Below are 15,769 nucleotides of genomic sequence, written 5' to 3' on the forward strand. Positions count from 1 at the left end.
CAGGGATATGGGAAATGATTATCGTCACTGACACAAACACACCTACACAGGTAGAACTGGATGGACTATTGTCTTTATTCAACCTTAACTACTATGTTACTATGTTACTAAAATGAAGAAACCTTAATGGTTGGCCTAGGAAAAGAGTATGTAGATGGTCACTTGAGGTGTAATGCTTTTCTATTTATAAAAAAAGAGAAGGGAAGTTTGGGACTTTGAATAAAGCACACGACTATGAGGTGATGAAAAAAATCGATATATAATATCATGTATATTATTACATATACACATATTGAGTCGTAACAAAATACAGTAAATAAATAGTATTTCTTAATACTATTCAATGTATTTTGTTATGACTCAATATGTGTATATGTATTATTAAACATGATATTATATATCAATTTTTTCAGCACCTCATAGCTGTGTGCTTCAATCAAAGTTCTAAATTTCCCTTCTCTTTCATCTATACCAGGAATGTAGGATTATGACTCTACCCAGTCATTGCTTCATTTAAAGTCCCGCTTATCCCCCCTTCTTAACTACTTTTCTATTTAGAAAAGGGTTAATTAGGTATTCAAGGGAGGGACTTATTCCATGAAGTTGCAATCTGCCCAGAGAGTTTGTAGGGACTGCTTTTTTGTACTAATTTGTATATTGAAATTGTGTCATAAGCTATGCAATTTCAGAATTTAAAAAAGTAAGCTCAGTAAAAAGTTGTCATCTGGTGAAAAAAAATGACTGGTAGGGCCAAGTGATTGAACTAATGGGGTTGATTTACTAAAGGCAAATAGGTTGTGCAATTTGCAATGTGCAGTTACTTCAGAGCTTAGTAAATGTGGTAAAGCTTCACTTTGCAAAGAATACGCAATCACGTGCAATAAAAAAAAAAAAAAAACAGCATTTTTGCTTGCACATAATTGGATGATGGAAGTCAGCAAAGCTTCTGCTCATTTACTAAGCTCTGGAGCAACTGCACTTTGCAAAATGCACAATGTTTTTGCCTTTAGTAATTTAATAAAATAGTGCCAACTTTTCAAAATACATTAATGCTTTCATATCCTTTTTTTATTTATGCTATTGTTGGTGGTGTAGATACATTATTAATTTTCCTATGAAGAATCGCTGATAAATTGTATGCCTACTCCAATGCATTGTTTGTATATATAGATTTACTCAATATTCAGTCTATACCTAGTCTTAGCAGACATGAAAAATTATAAATTCTCATTTTCTGCAGCCCTGCTCCTCCTTCATTCTATGGGAGATAGAGTTAATTAAGGTAATGCTTTATTTAATGCATTAATATCAGAATGCTTAAGTAACAATGGTATTGTCTGTAGTGCAGAGGAGGACTGAGCCAGGGGGGCAATCGCCCCCTGGGCCGCTCTGATGCTCCTTAAAAAGGCTGCACCGCTTCTGCCACAGACATGCCTAAAGGATTCCTGGTGAAGAGAAGTAAAAAGTCCCCACTGCTGACATACTGAGTGCAGGATGAAGACAAGAACGGAGTGCAGACCCCCCCCCCCCCAGCATGGATGGTGTAAATTGTGTCTGAACAGAGGCCAGTTCCATGCTCCACTGGAGACTCTCCTCCCCCAGGCAGCCCCGACTTAGCTGTTCTAGCTCCCCCCCCCCCCAATTGCCCCCTGCTGACCAGGTCAGGAACTCGAATTGGCCGGTGAGTAGAGAGTACCTGGAGCGAAGCTTCAGCCTGGAATGGGGGTCAGGAGGAGGCTGGGAAGAGGGAGAGGGGGAAGGGCCAAGTCGCTGCACCATGAGCCTTTGGTTTGTACTTGCCCCCTGGGCTGAAAGTTGCCAGTCAGCCCCTGCTGTAGTGGATATAATAATCTAGCGAAATACATAATTTTAAACAGATGGCATATCCCAAATAACGAAATAAGCAATTTCATCCAGGCTTCCAGCAAACAGAGGTGGGTAGTTTAAATGATAAATTATTGAGGGTTCTTTACCTATTTTTATAGGTAAAATACTGAGTGGCTATTGTAAAATGAGATAAAGAGATCCAGTTTTTGGATTTTAAAGGAATTAAAGGTAATATCTCACTTTTGGAGAAATTTATTCTGAGTCCTAAAAATGTTTGAAAATCATTAAAAATATCCTACATAGTTATCATATCAGCAGCTGGATTTGATGTAAATATCAAGATATCATCTGATGAAAATGCTTTTAACCAGAATGTATTAAAATTAAATAAGTTCAAATAAAAAATCCAATAGTGTAATGTCTAAAAAGTTCACATTACCAATATTATTCTTCCAAGAGTAGAAAAGTGACCACCATCACTAACATAGGAAAACGCACATACTGGACGTACGTGCCTATGTTACTACAAGATTATGCAAACACGGTAATAATTATAAAGATCTTCCAAACAGGTGCAGTCCACTTTAAGGCTTCACGCCCACTGCTGTCCTCTCCGTATTCAGTGATTAAATTTAATAGCCAGCATAAAATAACACAAAACATGGTGTAATATCTTGAACATCCAAATTTATTTGACACAAGTAATCAAGGTACTCAGAAAAGCTGTTTAAGCAAAAGCTTAAAATCAAGCATATAGATGTGTTGGCAAAGAAATACATAGAAGCCACCGGCCGTCAGCTGCTCCAGTTCTTCCCAGTTCACAAAAGCTGCAAAAATGACAAGACACAGTTTCTACTCACTCCCAGAGTCAGGCACCCTACATGTTTCGTCTGTTCTGACTTCATCAAAGGGTAACCCCCTATAAAACAGTATATTTTCAGGTTTAGTGCACCTATTAATTTTTTTTTTTTTTGAGTCAGAACTGCAGTATTATCAGCACAACTAAACACAACATAACAGTCATCCTGTCTCTCCAATAGAGATCAACAATGAGTGGATTAAAGTACCTGTGGGGATCTATCATCCTGGTTATCTGTGTCAATGAATACTTTTCAGGTAAGTAAATCACATCCAATTTTATTAGCATGTAATATTCACATCTAACATAACTGTGTGCAATGCTTTAATGAGGTTGAGGGTGTTTTAAGATGTAAGATTATGTACACGCTAAACTTTTGTGTCTGCACTTTCCTGTAGAGTGAATGTAAGAGTTGAGGCTGTATTTTATCTGAACACCAGTGCAAACATGTACTAGTATTTGGAACCCCCTTTAAATCCTCTTTACATGCTCTGCTTACTGTGGTAGGCGTAGGTTGTGACTAGCTATCACAATGATCACTCTGTAAATCTCACTTCTGTGCTTTCCTCCTTTGAGCGTATCAAAACTGGAGAAGACAGAATCTGAAGCAGCAGTGCATGGTAACCAATCAGCTTCAATCTTTCATTTTTAAAGCTTAACTGAACAAGGTGAAGATAGAAGCTGATTGGCCACCATGCCCAGCAGCTCTAGATTCTGTCTGCTGCAGTTTTGATATATTCACCCCTTTATATCTTTTTCTCCTAGCCAAAGGAGAAGAATGCGAAAAAAGATAAAAAAGCTTGATCAGGGCTAATGCTTAGTTATTGTCAAGTTCAGGGTGAAAGGACAACATCAGCGTGTTTAGGTGGGATTTTCAGAGTCAGCATCAGTAATAGTGTAGTAGTAGTAGTAGTTTGTTTAGTTTGGATAAAAAAAGACAGCAAAATGTGGACTATTGTTTCTTGGCCCTACTAAATTCTCATGTGCTCCTGATGTTTATGACGATAACCTGTATGTGAAAATTATTTTTTATTTTGGTGTTTTTTTTTGGGGTTGTGGGTCATGGAAATGGCAAAAAGTATACAGCTACATTGAAAAAAAGGATAAGGAGATATCCATTACCAATTATCACCAAATGAAGGCCCAGTTTGTCCTAAAAAAAAAAACAAAACAAGGTATATTTCACCTGGATACTCTATGTAGTTGCGATGATCTGGACAGTTCTACTAACACATGCCAAGGTTGCAAAACTGTGTTCAAAAGAGGCTCCATTCACACTTGTACAACTTGTCATGCAACGTTTGAAAGTTGCATGACAAGTCGTTTCCATGTTTTCCAATAATAACCATTCATATATGTGCAACTTAAAGTTGCAGCAACTTCAAAGTAGTTTATGCACTACTTTGGTCCAACTTTCATGAAACTTGAGGGCCATAGACATCAATGTTAATCCTCAAATGTTGCATGAAAGTCATATCTGAACGTTATACAAAGCAACAGATGTCCATTATCACTGGACAAAGCCAAAGTCATATCCAAGTTGCACCCATCCAAAGTTAAGTAAAAAATGCAACTTTGGTGTGAATGGAGCTTTAAGGTTTGTTTTTTCCTTTGTCATTAAAGGGTTAAGAAAGCAATTCAAGCAGCAGTAACCAACAGCAAACAGATATCAGTTTATTTAGAGATAATTCACAATTGACTTTTACTGATTACCATTCTTTTGCACTTGAATAAATTTTTTAGCACCTAATACAACTGCAATGAGACAAAAAAGAGACATGAGAACAGTCCACCCAAAACATTATACATGAGTCTATGTGGACTCCTCTTTGTCATCTACAGTACAATGTCAAACTCCTCTTGTTGCATAGTCCATAATGTAAAACAAATATAATTGTGTGAGGCCCCCTCCTAATGACCACAACAGACTGCAAAGATGCTGTCTCTGGATTGCCAAAGAGAAAGAAGTGAGAATTTAAATGATTCAGTTTACTAGCATGTACCCAAGACTGATACAAATTGTCAAACTTTCACAGTAACCAGATTTCACTTCAAGATAGTCAATTTTGAACTAGGATTGCAGCAGACCAGTGTTACCACCGTGGGCAAAGTAAACCCCATGCACACTGGCCGTTTAGCTGCAGGCAGGGGGCACTGATGCACCATCCAGTATTGCTGGAGTTACCATGTTCCAGCTCTCCCTGCAGCTGCTATGGCTCCTGCTAACAGTGATTGAGCTACTTTCTATAAATATGAATGAATAAAAGTGGCCCTGACAGCTCCAAATATATGTGTATGGCGGGAATAGGTAAAGTACTTCTTCATGGGTATTTGAGTGTTTTTACAGTTCCCTTTTTGGAGGAATAAGTAATAAGGGGTACTAATTTACCATGTACTCTTTCCCTTGTGGGATGCCAGGTATCTGGGAGCCTCCTAATAATAAGGGGGCTTTCAGATTCTGATAGAATCCCCCACTCACAAACCCCCCACATTCCCTTTAGGAAACCCTATGTGAAGAAAAGGCCCTTGTACCCTCAATATGAGGACAATGATCCTTGCTATGGGGAAGGCTTTTTACATTCAAGTTACAGGTTACATTCTAGCAATAGATTCGATAAAATGTTAATCCTTCCTTAAAATATCCTAATGTTTCATTACAATACATTTTTTGTCCTAAAATATACCACCTACTCCTTTTCTTTAGAAAGAGTAATCATCCCTATCTGTCAAAAATGTTTCACAGGACCACACACTAATGTAGTGAATTACAAAACAAATGATCAAAAAATGGTTTAGCTGGTTTTCCACCCATCAGGAAAGCCTCTCTAACATGTTTCACCAGTGTAGGGCTTAATCATGGAGGCTTTTACGATGGGGAACTGGTGGACAGTTTTTTACCCAGTGCCATTTACATTGCATTAATGGAGCTGGATATAGCACCATGGGGTAGCTGCTATACCCGTTATTGACGGTAACCACTTCAGCCCCGGAAGGTTTTATTTTAACCCCTTAATGACCAGGCTATTTTTTGCGATACGGCACTGCGTTACTTTAAATGACGATTCGTGGCGTGGGATTTTGTACCCAAATAAAATTGATATCCTTTTTTTCCCCCAGAAATATACCTTTTTTTTGGTGGTATTTGATCACCTCTGCGGTTTTTATTTTTAGCGCTATAAACAAAAAAAAGTGACAATTTAAAAAAAAAAAAAAAAACAACAACAATATTTTTTACTTTCTGCTATAAAACACATCCACCATAAAAAATCTAATTTCTTCATCAGTTTAGGCCAATATGTATTTTGCTACATATTTTTGGTAAAAAAAAATCCCAATAAGCGTATATTGATTGGTTTGCACAAAAGTTATCATGCAACCATTGCGGTGGAAAAATTAGACACCTAAGTGACACTTTTTTGGGGACCAGTGTCAGTTAGCTAAAAATATGCACTGTTACTGTACTAATGACACTGGCAAGGAAGGGGTTAACATCAGGGGCGATCAAAGGGTTAAATGTGCTCTGTGGGGGATGCTCTGACTTGGGGAAGACAGAGATCCATGTTCCTACATAGCAGGAACACAAGATCCCTATCTTCTCGCCTGTCAGAACGGGGATCTGCCTTGTTTACATAGGCAGGTGGGCGTTCTGCCTATCTCAGGAATGATCGCGGGTGGCTGGCGGACATAGGGTCCACCATACCCACTGATTTTCTCCCCCTATGTCCAATCAGCGCGCGATTTCTCCTCCGGCGGCTTGCGCGTCCCCTAGTGGCTATTGCATGAAATAATGTAAAGGTATGTGAATTTTCGCAATAGAGCAGACCGGCCGCAGTACATGTACCTAAGGCGGCTGGCAAGTGGTTAATGTGAATTAAGCCAAACTGAAACAGTGTGGGGGGAACTCATCAAGACTGGAGCAGAATTTGGAGCGGCTATGCAGGAGCGGCTATGAATGACAACCAATCAGCTTCTAACTTCAGCTTGTTCAGGCATTTGAAAATAAAAAATAGAAGCTCACTGGCTGCCATGCACAGCTGCAACAGCTTCTGGCTGCTCCAGATTGAATAATTTCCCTCATGTATAGATCCAGTCTGAATGGCTCTTTACATTGAGATAGCTGTGATTGGTCATAGAGAATTAATTTACAGTGATCCCCAATGTAACCAGCGTAGTGCTTACATCTGTAAAACTGCCCTACCTCTTACACTAAAGAAATGGGAGGAAAGAGGAATGAATGAATACATTATCTACTGTACATTGTCCTTGTCCCACACATTACCCCTTTCATCTTTATCCTTTCACTGTATGTGACGTGTCTATTAACCTCTTCACAAACTTCTCTCTCCGTATATGACCTGTATGTGCTGTACCTAGTGCACTATTATGCAGATTCATATAACCACCTCAATACCAGCATGTCTCTTCATTTCCAAGAAATTGTGAAAAACAATGTACTTACCTTGGGGTGTATACTTCTCAAAAAGGGATCATTTTTGGGGTGTTTGTACGGTCAAGGCATTTTTATTTTAACAGAAAAAATGTTTTTTGCCTTTATATAATAAAAATACAAATAAAAATGCTTTCTAAATTCCACCAAAAATGCTCTATCTGTTCCCAAAAAAAATGATTTAAAATTATTTTGTGTACAGTGTTGTATGAACAAGTAATTGTCGATGTAGCACCCTCCTAGCGTAAGCACTAGGCAAATGTAGCTTTTGGTTCTTTTGTAATCAAAGAAGCAGTAATTGTTTGGTCTGGCCTGTTCAGGGCCTCGCAGGCTCGGAGTTGGAATGCTTCCCCCTGCCTCTGGAATATACTTCTAGAGCTTAGGGTGGGAGATTCAAAGTGTCCAGTCTGAATATTTATCCCTGGAGGGGAAGGGGGCTTAGTGTGCATAAATAGTTTGAGACTGCCAGACAGCCAAGGGATTCAACACTGCTCACAGAAACTTTAGAGCTGCTAGGATCAAAAGACTCAATGGGACTCTTCTGAAAGCTGACCGCCGAGCCACACCACAAAAAGGGATCCTGTTCTGAGAGGTGCCATCTCACTCATAGGGTTGTTTCCAGGGGATGCTGTCCTGCGAACTTCTGAGTAGTGACTTTAAATTGATCCCTCAGGCTAAGCGCTGGTGCTACCAAACATCGTACACTATCTCAGTGTAACCAGATGCCCACATTCTTGCCCCATGCTCCACAGCTGTGTAGCCTTGGACTGTTCACTATTAACCTTTACCACTTCTGTTAGAAGTCCTCTGATTACTGGCTACTGCTAAGCATTTTTGGAGTATCCAGTCCCCAAATTACTCTCCTGTTACAAATTAACCAGCAATAAATTACAAAAAGACAAACCCTAGACCAGTGGTCACTAAACAGCAGCCCAGGGGCTAGATGCCACCCATTGCTTGCCTTTATCCAGCCCTTAAGGCACAATTTAATGCACTGACACCAGCAATAGAAAGCAATTCCTGTCACTGACACCAACAATGGGATACTATTCCACCCACTGACACTAATGATAGAAACCATAGGGCCCTATTGTGGGTGCCAAAGGAAGGCATTGTGCTGCATTGTGGGTTTCATTGGGAGCAATGACACCAAGAATGGGGCACAATTCCTTCCTTTGCCACCACTGATAGGACACTATTTCTCGCAATGACACTAAAGATGAGGCATTATGTACTCCCATTAGAAAGTTTGGAGACCCCTGCCCTAGACTGTTAATTGAAGCCAGAGTGAAGGGACTGTTGCCTAGGTGACTGGCAGTCTGTGTAATGTTTGTGACAGGACCAGTTAAACGAAGTGGCTGTTAATGGGGTAGCGTTACTTCAGTAAAAGTAATTAGCTGTCAGGAATTATCTATCACACCAGAGCAATACAAAGGAGATATGAGTGTTGATAGAGGAGGGGATATAGACAATAAATAGACAAATTAATGAGAATAACAATGGGACTATAGACAGCAAAAGGGGTACAGAAATAAAAACAAGAACTACATGGTGGAGTTAAAATGGCCTAAAAAGAAAAAATCACATCTCACTACACTGTACGGGGCTTAATGCCCATGTGAATGAAGCCTAAATATAAAGAAAATACAGAATGTAATAGTGACCCAGCTTACAACCACAATTTTAACAGAATGACTTAAATTTTTATTCATACTTAGAATTTATAAGAGACCCGTGTGCATCCCCCAACTCGTCAGAATGGCTGCAGAATAGCTTTGTTTTTGTAAATTGCTTTTAACAAATAAAATTTTGCCTTTAGGTTTTTAGAGCAAGAAAATTTAGTGTTATAAAAAATAATTCATTAGATTGTTTGAAGTTTACTATTGATCACATTATGAGTATTATTTTCAAGACATTGAGCAGCCATAGGAGCAAAATATCGTCTAAGCATGTATAATTTATTTAGAAAGAAACAGAAAGAGACATAATCTATGGAGAAGATTGTCCTCTAGTGGTCGTTTGAAAGAGCTACATAGATGACTCCCTCCTGATATGGAAAGGTGTGATGAGCTGAACTCAGTATTAATCAATTAAATATTAATATCGAACCCAAAGATAGAAATTACTATATTCCTGTTAGAAATAAAATAATGTTGTCTACTCTCTGCTTGAGTTAAAGTAGAATTAACGGAAGACCTTTTTTTTTCCACTTTGGATAGAGTAAGGAAAGGGTATATATAACCCTGTAAGTTTTTTTTTTCTTTTTTGCCATCTGTTTCCCATTGGAGAGATTTTCCTTCACTTCCTGTCCTATAGCCATAACGGGAAGTGAGAGGAAATCCCTCAAAAGAGAGGGAATCCCTGGTTCTACTCATGGTCACCAGAAATAGCGTTCTTGTTGGAATATTGCCACTCTACCACTGTTCTGGGGGCAACCCAAAATTTGGGATTTTGTTTTACTTTCACTTACAGTGATAACGGTAAACAGGACAAATAAAGTGAATTTCCCTAATGGAGGCACAAACAGCAAAAACAACCTGACCGGTGTTTTAATCCCTCTCCACTCTATCCAAAACGTAAAGAAAAAAAGTTTTACCTTTAGTTATACTTTAAGTGTATACTTAAAGTCAAGTTACTGTTACTAAACAAATCCTTACCTTAAAAAAGATTTTTAGAAAAAAAGGTTTAAAAGCATAACACCATTATAATGAAGCATTGGTGAATTTAAAAAAATGATGAAACGCTATCCAAGATATTAACAGAATGTCCAATGGTAGTGTATAATTATTCCCTACCTGTAGGAATATTGTAGTTATTAATGTTATAGATAAACCTAAAAAAAGGCATTCTTTGATTAAGAAGATTGTTCCCCAACAAAATATAAAGAGGCAGATCTCTGTGACAAAGATGGATGTAAGGAGTCCCTCTTTTTGATGGCAAGGTCTATGATATGGCCAATACATATGGATGTATAAAGCGTACTCTGTGTAGCATCTGTCTCATGTATACAGTGGTCCTAACAGAGACCCCATTTACGTTGATGTAATATTAGATGTGGAACGTGTCTGGTGCCTGTAATTTTGGGGTTCCTGTGACATTTTTGAGAGGATACTGATTATGAATTCTCCCCCCAAATCCACATATTTGCAGTCACCCTATTGCATATAACCTCTTGCATATATCTGCCTGCACTGATCTGCCCCTCAACGCATGTGTCTGCCAAGGTCTCTATCGCAGCTAGAAATATATATTTTTAACATTTTATTACATTTTCTTACTGTGGTAAATAATTTATTTTATTTTTTAGTACCATTGTAAGTTTACGATAGAACATATTCTAGTTCTGCTTTTTACCTTTATGTGGTGGACTGAGGCTGCTTTGTGGCAGTTCCTTTCAATGTCCACTAGATGTCAGTATGGGTTATGTGTAGTTTTTAATTCTATTTCTACACTATTTCCCATTCATTTTTATAGTTAATATTTGGGGGTTAATCTATGTTATTTTGCAGCATTTATGGCTCGTTTCAACAACAGTGATGTTGGCTTTATTAGCCTTATCCAAAGTATACAGTCCCTTGCGAAAGTATTCGGCCCCCTTGAACTTTGCGACCTTTTGCCACATTTCAGGCTTCAAACATAAAGATATAAAACTGTAATTTTTTGTGAAGAATCAACAAGTGGGACACAATCATGAAGTGGAACGAAATTTATTGGATATTTCAAACTTTTTTAACAAATAAAAAACTGAAAAATTGGCCGTGCAAAATTATTCAGCCCCCTTAAGTTAATACTTTGTAGTGCCACCTTTTGCTGCGATTACAGCTGTAAGTCGATTTGGTTATGTCTCTATCAGTTTTGCACATCGAGAGACTGAAATTTTTGCCCATTCCTCTTTGCAAAACAGCTCGAGCTCAGTGAGGTTGGATGGAGAGCGTTTGTGAACAGCAGTTTTCAGTTCTTTCCACAGATTCTCGATTGGATTCAGGTCAGGACTTTGACTTGGCCATTCTAACACCTGGATATGTTTATTTGTGAACCATTCCATTGTAGATTTTGCTTTATGTTTTGGATCATTGTCTTGTTGGAAGACAAATCTCCGTCCCAGTCTCAGGTCTTTTGCAGACTCCATCAGGTTTTCTTCCAGAATGCTCCTGTATTTGGCTCCATCCATCTTCCCATCAATTTTAACCATCTTCCCTGTCCCTGCTGAAGAAAAGCAGGCCCAAACCATGATGCTGCCACCACCATGTTTGACAGTGGGGATGGTGTGTTCAGGGTGATGAGCTGTGTTGCTTTTACGCCAAACATAACGTTTTGCATTGTTGCCAAAAAGTTTGATTTTGGTTTCATCTGACCAGAGCACCTTCTTCCACATGTTTGGTGTGTCTCCCAGGTGGCTTGTGGCAAACTTTAAACAACACTTTTTATGGATATCTTTAAGAAATGATAAAATAACTATGTACCTGCGCTGCTTATGCCTGAACACCAAATAAATATGTGTTAATAGTAAAGTGCTAGTGCAAACTGTGCTATGTGCAACTTAAATAATGTGCATTCAAATCATGTGTGACCAAGCTGAATATCAACAATCAATATTGATTATAGATAATAAAAAATCAATAAAGACATTCCACGTGCAAAAAATTCCATATACACCAAATATATATATATATATATAAAGAGTTCATAGATTCCTATAATCTTCTTCCAATAATCTTAAAGTGAAAGTCTCTGTGCTCATCCAAGTGCCTTGTGCTTAAATAAATAAATAAATAAAGTGCCAGTGCTCAGTCCAAGTGAGATGGTGCTCCCCTCTCGGTTCCCCACTCACCAGAAACTGAATATAGATTCGCCTTATCAATGGTCCTATGGAGTAGGCACCTCTATAGATCGTCAGCGGAAGGAGGGTACTGATCCACTGCCCCACACTCTATCCAGATATTGCTCCCCCAGTTCATGTAAAGAAAAGGGCCATCATTGTGTAGTATGTTCATCAATTTATTAACACGCAACATAAAGATACACTTACACTCTGTAGGGAAACAATCCGCCTTGTGCAAACCCGCGGGACGCCAAGCAAATGGCCGTAGGTTCCACCCGCATAACCGGAAGCCGGAAGCCGGAAGCCGGAAGTGGTTGCAGCCGGAAGTGACGTATTACGTATTCGGACGGCTTGACGCGTTTCGCTCCGCCAATCAGAGTGTTGTCAAAAGGCTTTTGACAACGCTCTGATTGGCGGAGCGAAACACGTCAAGCCGTCCGAATACGTAATACGTCACTTCCGGCTGCAACCACTTCCGGCTTCCGGCTTCCGGCTTCCGGTTACGCGGGTGGAACGTACGGCCATTTGCTTGGCGTCCCGCGGGTTTGCACAAGGCGGATTGTTTCCCTACAGAGTGTAAGTGTATCTTTATGTTGCGTGTTAATAAATTGATGAACATACTACACGATGATGGCCCTTTTCTTTACATGAACTGGGGGAGCAATATCTGGATAGAGTGTGGGGCAGTGGATCAGTACCCTCCTTCCGCTGACGATCTATAGAGGTGCCTACTCCATAGGACCATTGATAAGGAGAATCTATATTCAGTTTCTGGTGAGTGGGGAACCGAGAGGGGAGCACCATCTCACTTGGACTGAGCACTGGCACTTTATTTATTTATTTAAGCACAAGGCACTTGGATGAGCACAGAGACTTTCACTTTAAGATTATTGGAAGAAGATTATAGGAATCTATGAACTCTTTATATATATATATATATATTTGGTGTATATGGAATTTTTTGCACGTGCAATGTCTTTATTGATTTTTTATTATCTATAATCAATATTTATTGTTGATATTCAGCTTGGTCACACATGATTTGAATGCACATTATTTAAGTTGCACATAGCACAGTTTGCACTAGCACTTTACTATTAACACATATTTATTTGGTGTTCAGGCATAAGCAGCGCAGGTACATAGTTATTTTATTGTTTGGAAGGTATCACCTTTTATACCAGCGGCAGCTTATTTATGGGTAGTTATTAATTATTTAAGAATTTATTCAGTATTTATATACATTTATTTATTTACATTTACTGACACCTGGTGATCCTAAGCGCAAACCCCTCACACTTCATCTTTAAGAAATGGCTTTCTTCTTGCCACTCTTCCATAAAGGCCAGATTTGTGCAGTATACGACTGATTGTTGTCCTATGGACAGAGTCTCCCACCTCAGCTGTAGATCTCTGCAGTTCATCCAGAGTGATCATAGGCCTCTTGGCTGCATCTCTGATCAGTCTTCTCCTTGTATGAGCTGAAAGTTTACAGGGACGGCCAGGTCTTCGTAGATTTGCAGTGGTCTGATACTCCTTCCATTTCAATATTATCGCTTGCACAGTGCTCCTAGGGATGTTTAAAGCTTGGGAAATCTTTTTGTATCCAAATCCGGCTTTAAACTTCTCCACAACAGTATCTCGGACCTGCCTGGTGTGTTCCTTGTTCTTCATGATGCTCTCTGCGCTTTAAACGGACCTCTGAGACTATCACAGTGCAGGTGCATTTATACGGAGACTTGATTACACACAGGTGGATTCTATTTTTCATCATTAGTCATTTAGGTCAACATTGGATCATTCAGGGATCCTCACTGAACTTCTGGAGAGAGTTTGCTGCACTGAAAGTAAAGGGGCTGAATAATTTTGCACGCCCAATTTTTCAGTTTTTTATTTGTTAACAAAGTTTGAAATATCCAATAAATTTCGTTCCACTTCATGATTGTGTCCCACTTGTTGTTGATTCTTCACAAAAAAATTACAGTTTTATATCTTTATGTTTGAACCCTGAAATGTGGCAAAAGTTCGCAAAGTTCAAGGGGGCCGAATACTTTTGCAAGGCACTGTATATTATTGCTATCCCATCCATACTTCCGGCCCCACTCTGCTTGTTTACATAGCGGCGAGCCTTCCGGAAATGACGCGATCGCTACCTAACTTCCTGTTAGTCCCGGTAGTGACATCACGACGCTGTCTCCATGTGAGAGAGAGGCTTGGACCGCACGCCGGCGCCATCTTGGCCAGTGTAGCTGTGCCTGGCAGTCTAATTCAGGTGGGATACGAATTACCTACATGAATTACCCTATAAATATCAATTTGGCTCTACATTTCAGTTGGCATTTACCTTTGAGGAAATCATTTTTGATGAAACACCTCAGACTTTGCCTATACAGCCAGGAACATGTCAAGGACTGCCTGATCTATGCATCTGATATTTACTGTCTCATGCTTCTGGATGTTTGTAAGTGTACCCTTTACTTTTAATAAATCATTTTAAAGTGGAATTACACTATGTTTGCTTTGTTTGGGATTATCATTTCCATGTAATCTGGAGAGAGAGGGGATTTTTTCCTTCTGACCTGCTGACCGCAAACTTCCATTACTGCAGTTTGAAGACCCGCAGGATACCGTATGAGCCTTTATTGACCCCCTTTGTCATATGGCAAGTTGGGTCCATTTGAAGTAAAGGAGGTAATGAGGCGCTAGCACATGGATACAATCAATAATAAATTAAAAACACAACCTCAATATATATTATAGTAAAAATCACCATAAAGTGCTTTGTATTTGTGCAAATAAGGCAAAAATACCTATAAATATAGGTAATGGTTCAAATTGTAGACTTAACCGGATGGTGGAAAAAATAAAGTGCTGGTGCTATATCCTTCTCAGGTGAAACCATACAGGTGTTGTGAATAAGTGCAATGGTATTGATAAATATAAATAAATAAATTGCTTCATGCAATAAAAAGTATAGAGGAAAACATACTCCAATACAAAAAGGAGAATGAAGGTGTGAATCAAATAAATGTGAATACGTATTAAGCACAAATACGGATATAAATTTCAAAGTGACACACCATATAAAAATTATGTAATTAAAAATGACAAACAAAGTCCATATAAGGTGGAAAATGAAAGTTCCAGAACAAGTGGTAATTTCTTATGTGATTCCTTAAGGTGCTTCTTCTCTCAGTGGGTGCCAAAGTGACTTAGGGGGTATCTGATCCTTCACCCAGTGAGCTGAGGTCACTTACCAGATGCACCCAGACCTCAAAGGACCTATAGTGCAGATAGAGCTACAACAGATCTTCCAGCGACACCCTCCTCCTAGGTGAAGATTCAGGGATAGGGTTCTCCTAAATGGATGGCTCAGAAACTCCTATGTGGATGGCTCAGGTCCAGGTGGCTCAAAAAATACATTGAGAAAAGCTCATGGTGCAGTATTATTTTATTAAGATAAAAGGCAAAAAAGTAAGAAAGCAACTCACATTTTTTTGTGCCTCTCAGGCACTTGATAACAGGCAGTGTACACAAGACAGGGAACCGCTGAAGATAGTTCCTTACTTCCGCGTTCCACACTACTGTTTACTGCAAACCGAACCTGACGTATGCCATGCTGGAGCACATGTCCCCAATGGCAGTACCCAGCTACTTATGCTAATGCTCTTTTTGACAATCTTTTGCATATTAGCTTTGAAAATGGCCAGAATTATTTTTTTTAATTTGCTTCCCTCTATGGACTTCAATGGTGTTTGGGTTTAAGATCATGATATTTGGACTACAAGATTATTTTGACAAATGCCCTACTAAC

The 15,769-nt window shown here is 39.1% G+C and overlaps 1 protein-coding gene across 1 annotated transcript in view; it reads left to right on the forward strand.

Annotated features, from left to right (window-relative positions):
- Positions 1-2,876: 2,876 nt before the first annotated feature.
- Positions 2,877-15,769, forward strand: part of LOC309545481 (uncharacterized protein) — a gene marked incomplete at its 5' end in the record, with an annotated part of 112,521 nt that continues 99,628 nt past the window's right edge. The window contains one exon of the mRNA XM_082244691.1: positions 2,877-2,943. Within this exon, the coding sequence (XP_082100817.1) occupies positions 2,877-2,943 (67 nt within the window). The remainder of the gene's footprint in view (positions 2,944-15,769) is intronic.

This window comes from Pelophylax lessonae (assembly GCF_965119305.1).
Source record: "Pelophylax lessonae genome assembly, chromosome: 2".
In the NCBI taxonomy this organism is placed as follows: Eukaryota; Metazoa; Chordata; class Amphibia; order Anura; family Ranidae; genus Pelophylax; species Pelophylax lessonae.